This window comes from Panicum virgatum, chromosome 8K, assembly GCF_016808335.1.
Source record: "Panicum virgatum strain AP13 chromosome 8K, P.virgatum_v5, whole genome shotgun sequence".
Taxonomy (NCBI): domain Eukaryota; kingdom Viridiplantae; phylum Streptophyta; class Magnoliopsida; order Poales; family Poaceae; genus Panicum; species Panicum virgatum.
In genome coordinates this window covers 33,704,313-33,713,268 of record NC_053143.1, presented here as the reverse complement: position 1 = coordinate 33,713,268, position 8,956 = coordinate 33,704,313, and the positions used below count along the sequence as shown (strand labels likewise).

Here is an 8,956-nt window from a genome sequence, read left to right as displayed (position 1 = left end):
AACCGAGCCTAGAGTGGTAGAACTTAATTAACATCGCAGGTTTGTTAGCCATTCTTATACCAATAGGGTGCATCATATCTTGCTCTTTCCTAGATATTGGAGACTGGTTTGACAGGAAATGTACACCAAGAATGAAATTCAAATGCCAGATGACACCAACAATTCATAATGTTGTGCTCATCTTTCACACAAAAAAAAAGTTGTGCTCATTCCCTAATATGACTAGAATAGCGATTGACCAGGAACACACAAACGAGCATTAAAATGATACAGAAACAGATGCATCTTGAGTATTGTTTCGAGAAGAAATTAATCCATCGACAACTTTCTTGAGGCTTTAAGGCAGAACAAGTACCATGACTTGATCAAGACAGGCAGTATAATGGAGAAAAAAAGAAACAACTACATGGGGGTAGAACCCAACATAATAATAGAAGCACAGACAAAAATGCCACTGAAAATACAATCCTTGAGCAGAGTTCCTTAACCAAAACTTGTGGTCAACAGAACTGCATAATGTTACTGAGACTATAGCTACATGCAAACACCACCCTACTTGTCCTTGTTTTCCTCAGCTTCCTGCTCGTATCGGCGTTTGAACTTTGCAATCTGACCAAGGCTTTGAGCCATTTGACGCTTGGCCCTCATGTGGTACACTTTGCCAGTATGGTTCACCTTGGTCATCATGATATTGATCAGCCTACCACTCTGCGTCACATATGAAATCCATTGCATTTGAGGATGTAATCCCTTCCTCATTCTTCAAGCCTAATCACAAGGTCCGAAGGTGAGCAATGTCATCAGTTAGGTAAGAAAAACATAACATTTCTTTATTGTGAACAATTTTACCAGTTATTAGCTTTGATCACTACAGATAAAAGAGATGTAACTACTAAATGTCTACTATCATGCCGTGGCCTCAGGTGGGTGTACAAGAAAAGGGACAGAGGTGTTACAAATTTTGATCTAGATAACCCTGAACTCAAACGACACGACCTTGCTTGATGGTAGCAACCACATCATAAGGCTAGGGATAGGAGAAGGGGGCTAGGATAACTAGATTGATATCTTCATATTGCCTTTGTTTGATACATCTCCTGTCTTATGTAGAGAGGCTTACTTAACACATAAGCAAGATCCCTAACCCGAGCCGATCATATTACCTAATGAGCCCAATAGGCCCAGTCGGTTGCCCATAACAGCAGATAATGGTGACCTGAGGTAAGAAAAGGTGGTTACCCAGTAAAGATCAATGCAGTAATTCTGTTGCGCGATAGATAAAGGACTATAAACAGATTGGGAATATCCAACTCTCTTTATACATTGCATCAGCTGTGTTGTTGCCATTTGAGTCAAAACAAATGAATGTAATCATCAAAACAGTCATTACTGATTAGTCAGTCACAAAGGAAAACAACTCTAAGCATAGACCACCAGATTTGGATGTATGCAATAGAGACCACCATTGATATATTCAGAATTCCTCCATACAACTCAATGGCGTAACGCAACTTATTCTCTCGTAATTATCATCCCAAATACCTTAAATCTGATGGCCTGCTATATGGTGAGGTGAAAGCTTATTTGGACACAAATGGTCAAGTGTAAATAGCTTTTCTTTAACATAAAGTGTAAATAGTTTTAGTCCTTTGGTAGGCTGGTACCATTGGATAATAGCACTAAGTGAAACACTGAATGCATTAATGAAGTGAGGACATTTTCTTATGAGAGAAAGCCGCCACCACAAACAGACATTTATCTTTACATGTTATTTCAGTTTTGGATGGTGGTTATGCAAGGCAAAATATTCTATTCCCACAAAAAAAAAGATACCAAGGAAATTAAAGAGTTCAGAAGGCAATATATCGTATTAAAATGTCAGTATACAAATTACCAGATAACCCTGATTCTCCTTTTTCCTATGAAAAACAGATAACCCTCCTTATTAGAAATAAAAGCTGTGAAACATCATCTATTTTAACATTTCCCATACCAACAATCCAACATTAAGACTTCATTGGCAGAACAACTAATCAAATTGATAAAAGTAATAATCAGTGCAGCCATTGCTCTGTCACTTCTTAAACTCAATGAAGCTACAAGATAACAATAACAACCTACAAGACGATCCAGCTTCTACAAGCAGACCAGCAAAGTATAGTCCATTTTCATGTTTCCGAGACCAACATTCATATTTGTTTGGCAGGGCAAATCGACAGCCAAACAAATAGCTACAAACACATCACAGGATAGTCCATAGTCACATTATGAATTACAAAGTTTATGGATTTGGTTTCTACCATTTGGTAACCACTAACAAATCTCCAGTAACAAAACATGGCTCTAGAAGAAAACAACATAGAGCTAGCCAGGCCTCAGTTATCTGATAACATATTGAGATAAAAGGTAACTGCAATATGATGAACTGGATGAATTTGATTGGCTACCCTGCCCTGAAAATTTCGTACCTTTACATTACAAAATACAACCAATCAACCACCAAAATGGACAAATGGTTGATGATCCATAATATCTAATTCCCATGGGTCACCGGAAATTTTCAGCTAATCCACATTTTTTATATCAGAAAGAAAAAAAAAGTGCACGTGCCTTCAGAGCAGTTGATAGACCCCGTCCTCTACTGACAAAGAACACAGGCACAGAATGGAAGAATCCCCCAGACTTGAAGGTCATCAAGAAGGTAGATAATGAATCTCACATAGCTAATTTCATTTCCAGCGATCAGTGCCACAAGGGCGCAATAACCACCATTCGCTACACAAATCGAATCGCGCCAAGATTTGGGTCACTTACCGGCAGGGAGGAATCGATCCGAGTCCGGATAGGTGGACCCCCACGCCACGCGGACCCAGCGCCGATAGAAGGCGGAGGATAGGAGGCGGCCGGCCCCCACTAGAAGGGCGAAGGCTTGGTGCGGTGGAGGCCTGGTTGGCGGGTTGCCCGTCGCCGGCGGAGGGGATGAGGGAGGGACAAGGAAGTGCGGCGGCGGCAGAGCAAGGAAACCCCGAGCTCCCTCAGCTGCTCAATTTCCATTTCTGCCCCTTGGCCAGGAGCGCTGAATAATATTGTCCCAGAGGGGTATTTTGGTGAAATAAACTAGAACCAGCAACCATCCGGTTCCGTTCTAGAGACCGGTTCGAAACTTCCAAATGGATTGACACAATGATTCATCGCCGCGAAGTATTTCTATTTTCAACAAATTAGTATAAAGTCTAAATTTAGGTTCGAAATAAATTTACAAAAAATCAAGCCACTGCCAATCCTTAAACATTTCTGAAATTTTATGTCAAAAAGCGTGAATATGTATTTCATTCTATTAAAACTAACAAGCCAATTCTGTTTGTAGGAAGAAAGAGAAGCATATCTATTCTATACTTGTTAAGTGCCAACGAGGTCCTATCCATTAGTATTCCACATAAAAAATCCATTATATAAATTAATACAATTAGATTAGCTCTTCATAGACAAACTTGGGGCTTGCGAGCCAAGATACTAACCGATCGGGACAAGTTGAAATTCAAACAACTATTTTGATTTGGGTTCGCAGATTTTACAAAATAAAGTTATTTAAGATGATGAGACAAATATAGTAAAAGATTTGGTTCTATTATTTCTAACATATTTTATGGATTTATTGTGCTCATTGCTTTGGGTGTTTATTGCTTTATTAGAATGCCTCTTAAAATTTCTTGATGCTTTTATTGTGCTGATGTCGTTTTGTGTCATTTGATCATAGGTAATTGTTCATCGAAACTCTGTATTACTTTATTAGTTTCAAAATATAAGATTTCTAGCATTGAAAAATTATTTTGGTATCTAGCAATATTGTGGGTACACGAGACGCTATTCACTAATTAAATATCATGATTTTTTTTGCTCTCTCTATTAAGTGCTTAAAAGTTGGCAGATGTATTTGGTGGGATGCCATGTAAAGAAGTCTTTTTAAATGCTTGAGGGCAACAATCTAGGCAACCACAATAGCTCCTAATGGTATGACTAGGGGCTTCTTAGTCTTTTCTAAACTTGCCTACTAACTGCATTCAGGAGGCGGTTTCAGGATTTGAGGTATATGGGTATTAAAAATTCAAAAGGTGATTTTTTAATAATCTAAAGTACATTTTTATAACACGTAATTGAGTACCACCAGCATAAAATTGAATGGAACTCCAATTTAGCTAAATAATCCTACCAATTGCTTGCTTCTCCCTAGAGATGGCAATGGATCTAAATTTGTGCACACGGGCACGAGCATGGGCATGGCCACAGTTCTAAACGCAATGGATATCTGCTCACGAGTATGAAAAAATAATATCCGCACCCATAAATCAGTCAAACTCACTTCAATAACTAATAAGCAAATACCAACTGTATCATATGACAATCATAGGGAAGCAAATTAGGGCGAACTGAATAGAGGGCTCAGGATGCAAATTAATGAAGGGATGAGTTCGTACTTCGTACCAGAGGCTTGTGAAGGCCGGCAGTGCTCTGGCAGCTTGTGGAGGCCGGCAGCAGCTCGGAGGGAGGCAGCGTCCTCGACGCCGGCCGGAGCAGCCTGGAGGGAGGTAGGCATGCCGAAGGATCAGAGCCCGCCCGGATTGCGGAGGGAGGCGGCGTCCTCGAGGCTGGCCGGAGCAGCCCGGAGGGAGCTAGGATGGTGGAGGCTGCCGGGAGCGCGGAGGGAGCCAGGCGAGGGCACGACATGTTGGCGTCGGTGGCGTGCAAGCGTCCGTTGCAGGGTGCCGAGCGGTACTGCCTTTTATTTGAGGATGTGTAATGACCATACTGCTCTTGGAACAATAAAATTAAGAAAAAAAACTATTTTGTGTAGGCGTTGGGAGGTATTGGGAAGTATTTAGAAGTATTTCCATGCACTGTAAAAGGGCTCTATTGTGGAAGTATATGACCTTGTGGACTTGTCGTGGCAGTGCACCTAAATTAAACTGGTTTAAATGCGTTGACCATCACTTTACTTCTTTAGAACTAATCCAATCCATATGCACTTGTAATCTTTGACAGTCTGTTAGGTAAATCCCATTTGAAGAGTATGCATCAGTTAATTTTGCCATCTTTTAATCATAAGGTCAATAGATACAAGGGCACGTCATGGACAATGGTGTAACCGGCCAACACCTTGCTACTGGTAATTGGAGACTCCTTTGAAGCTTCCATACCTAAGATTATAGGTGGACAATTTAAAAAATAAAGAAATTTCAGAAATTCTCACAAAAATCAGAAACATCTGGACATCAGTTCGACAACTCTGATCATAAATAGTCATTGAATCTGTTATCTTTTCTAATAAATTAACCACCTCAGCTATTATAAAAATAGACTAAAGTAACAACTTAAACATGTATCTACCCATCTCTGCCATTATAAAAACAAATCTAAAGTAACACTCTAATTTTCGTGTAATTTACCCACATATGCCATTATAAAATAATGCCAATAAACTGATAAATTTGCATATAAATTATCCAATTATATCATTATTAAAAGTTAAAGTAACTCCTAAATCTGTATCAAAATTATATAATTATAACAAAATATTAAATTGCACCAATCTAAAATTCTAAATTACTATTTCTATTATTATTAATATATTATTTATGGCATTGTTTATATAAAAGTATTACCCATGATATGGGTCACCATGTATTCATATATAGTGGAAGAAACAAGGATACCAATTCACAAACAAATAGTTCTACTAGATATATCAAACACACATGAAGGTATGATGAAAAATAAAATCTATCGCAATGAGATAATGATGAATACGTATTTTAGAGTATGTGTTTGGATATTTAATAGATAAAAGAGGACGAGTGATAGATAATTATAGTAATTATTTATAAGCCTTATTTTTATATAATAATTCTAATTAGTCTGTGCCGGAGCACGGGTCGATAGGCATAGCAGCTTGAGTACGTTGTGATTGAAAAAGATATAGTTATACCCACTCGACATATTGGTGTCAATCTTGAATCCTAAACCTTATTTAGTTGATTTCTCTTGTTTCTGAATAGATATCTGCATTTTATACTTAATCAATAGGACCTTGAGGTTCGGCCTCACGTTGTTCTTTCAAATAGAGGTTTTGCATCATTTTTCCTATCGTAGAAAAACAAGATGATCTGGTTACAAAACGGGATGCTTTGGTTTTCATGGAACTAGCACCCTTGCATTGCTTTTGTCTTATCAAACCTCCCCCTCAGGAGCATTGAAGTCTTAATGTAACATCAAAGATCTTCTCAAGTAGCACTTTCTTTTGCATCTTCGTCTTTATTTAAAAAATTACGTCTTTCTTCACCAAAGGAGAGTGTTGTGATTAATTAAGGTACATGAGCTACTTACGTAATCTTTTCTTTTCATACTGTTTTTCCCGCTGGGTTTTTCAGATGGAGTTGATAACATGAGTATACCGTTTGATAAGTACCAAAGGTGAGAGTGTTGCAATGTAGGCCTTTAGTGCACACTTGTACCTACCTTTAGTGCCACACCTGTGCCTAACTGGCCTTTAGGCAACACAAGAACAATCCCACTTAGGGGGTAGTTAGTTTTTTGGTGGCATGCTGCCTGTGAAGGTAAGAGTGTCCTCTCCACCTTGATGTACAAAATGATGAAGAGAAAGCTCCCAAGATGTACACAGTTAGAAATTAAGGAAAAATATGAGACATTGGACTATATTTTTCTATGGTTGTCTTATTTCTTCCTCTAGCTCTTAATTTCACAAGAAAAGCAGCATCATATAGGATTTTGTAACTTCTTTATGAAATATTGTATTACTGCATAGATAGAGCTTATACAACATCCTTTCTCTCTCACACAATTTGAGAAAGAGGGAGAGAGAGAGAGAGAGGGAGAGGGAGAGGGAGGGAGAGAGAGATGCACGGACACTTACAAGCGGTACATCAAAATTGCAAAACTTTACTGATTACGCCTTTATTGATCCTGTCTTAGGTATGCATGGGGTGAGCAAAAGTATCATGTGGTGGTTTGGGAACAAGGATGAGCTTCTCCTTACGATGGACTGTCAATCCAAACACCTCTGTCATATCAATATCCTCCTTCTCCATGCCCTCCGGTAACATCCAGTCAAAACAATACATGAGGTTCGCCAGCATGATATTGATAGTGGCCAACCCAAAGTTGGCGCCCGGGCACATCCTCCGGCCAGCCCCGAATGGTGTAAACTGAAAGTCTTTCCCCTTGAAGTCAATGTCCGCAGAGCTCCCACCATCCATGAACCTCTCAGGCATAAACTCCTCCGCCTTCTCCCACGACTTTGGATCTCTCGAAATAGCCCATGCGTTGATGATGACCCTAGTTCCACTGGGGATTGTGTAGCCATCGATGTCGCAGTCAGCCATGGATTGGTGAGGTATGAGGAGCGGAGCGGGTGGGTGTAACCTTAGTGTCTCCTTCACGACGGCTGTTAGATAGGCCATGCTAGCAAGGTTCTCTTCCTTCACCATTTCTTGTCCCTTTGGTGTGTTCCTCCTCACCTCATCTTGCAGCTTGGCCATGAGATGAGGGTTGCGCATGAGCTCGACCATGGCGAATTCCAGAACCAAAGATGATGTGGCCGTGCCCGCCTCGAACATGTCCTGGATATGCGTAATTTATTTAAAAAAATTAACAAATTAAACAATATCTAGTATAGCCAGCAGTTCTCTTTTCTCTACAGAAAAAAAAGAGACACGGTTGTACTGGAAGTTAGTTAGTCTGTCACTCACCATCAAGATGGCCTTGATATGATCTCTTGTGATACCATACTCCTCCTGAACGGAGAGCATCACATCGATGAAGTCAGTCTCTTCTTCTTCTTCATCATCATCATCATCACCACCACCACCACCACCACCTGCGCCGCTCCAATGATCAGCGATTCTTCGCCTCTCGTGGTCGCTTATTATCTCCTCAAGCAACATGTCCCATCTCTGGTGCGTCTGGCTCACTTTGTTGCTCATAAACCTGGTGAACACACCCAGAAAACTCGCGAGCCCTGGGAAGTAGTCCTCCACGTTGAATCCTGCGACCAGGACGGTGGTCATGTGATTCAGCTCCCGGAAGAGCCTGTTCCGGCCTTCCTCCCGGAAGAACTTGCCGCACACGGCGCGGCAGATGATGTCGTTGGCGAACGCGTTCACCGCGCCGCCGACGTCCACCGCCGCGCTCGCGGCCGCTGCCTCCCGGAGCTTGGCCACCACCAGGCCCGCCTCCTCCTGGCGGGCGGCGCGGTAGGAGCGCACCTTTTTGGCGGTGAGGAGGTGCACGGTGACGAGCTTCCTGGCCCGCCGCCAGTACTCTCCGTAGGGGGCGAAGCCGACGTTGGACGACCCGTAGACGAGGTCGTCGACGATCCTGGACGGTGGCCGCGAGGCGAAGGCATGGTCGTGCGTGCGCAGGACCGCCCGCGCCGCGCGCGGGGAGGACACGACGAGGCTCAGCACGGTGCCGAGGCGGAGGAGCATGAGGCCACCGCCGCCGGGGTCGTATCTGGCGGCAAGGTCGCGGAGGGAGACGGGCGGGCGGGCGCCGACGTGGAGCAGGTGGCCGAGGACGGGCAGCCTCGGAGGCGAAGGCGGCAGAGGCTTCGCCTGCTTCCGGCGGCTTCGGGAGGCGACGTGCAGCAGCAGCACGAGAGGGAGGGCGAACAGCAGAAGCCTCTGCGCTAGAGCAAGTTTCGTCGTCGCATCAATGAATTGGTATACTAAGTCCATGTGAGCTGCAGCCGCCATGGATCGATGGTTCCTACTTCCTACTACCTACCTCGTGCTTGTGTTTCTTTTCTTCTATAAAATCCGTCCTTTTTGTTGCTTGCTTGACTTATTTGGAATCATGATCTTCGACTCAATAATAGTGGTCCAAGGAAGGCAAGTATTCCGGGCACAGGAAAATGACCTGTGGATAGGCACTGGAGAAAAAA

General features: G+C 42.4%; 1 protein-coding gene and 1 long non-coding RNA gene across 3 annotated transcripts; both read right to left on the bottom strand.

Moving 5' to 3' along the window:
• Window positions 1-234: 234 nt before the first annotated feature.
• Window positions 235-3,124, bottom strand: LOC120644458. Its single transcript, XR_005663763.1, has 2 exons — window positions 2,815-3,124; window positions 235-768 (listed from the first exon to the last, which is right to left on the bottom strand). It is a non-coding gene; the product is annotated as an uncharacterized LOC120644458 (long non-coding RNA).
• Window positions 3,125-6,721: 3,597 nt separating this feature from the next.
• Window positions 6,722-8,956, bottom strand: LOC120644456 (indole-2-monooxygenase-like). 2 transcript variants are annotated; one of them, XM_039921087.1, is made up of 3 exons: window positions 7,764-8,956; window positions 7,438-7,634; window positions 6,771-7,359 (listed from the first exon to the last, which is right to left on the bottom strand). In XM_039921087.1, the coding sequence occupies exons 1-3, from the start codon at window positions 8,766-8,768 to the stop codon at window positions 6,984-6,986; spliced, it is 1,578 nt and encodes a 525-aa protein (XP_039777021.1). In that variant the 5' UTR covers window positions 8,769-8,956; the 3' UTR covers window positions 6,771-6,983. The 2 variants fall into 2 exon arrangements, with proteins under 2 accessions (XP_039777020.1, XP_039777021.1); XM_039921086.1 differs by having other exon boundaries at window positions 6,722-7,634; window positions 7,764-8,918.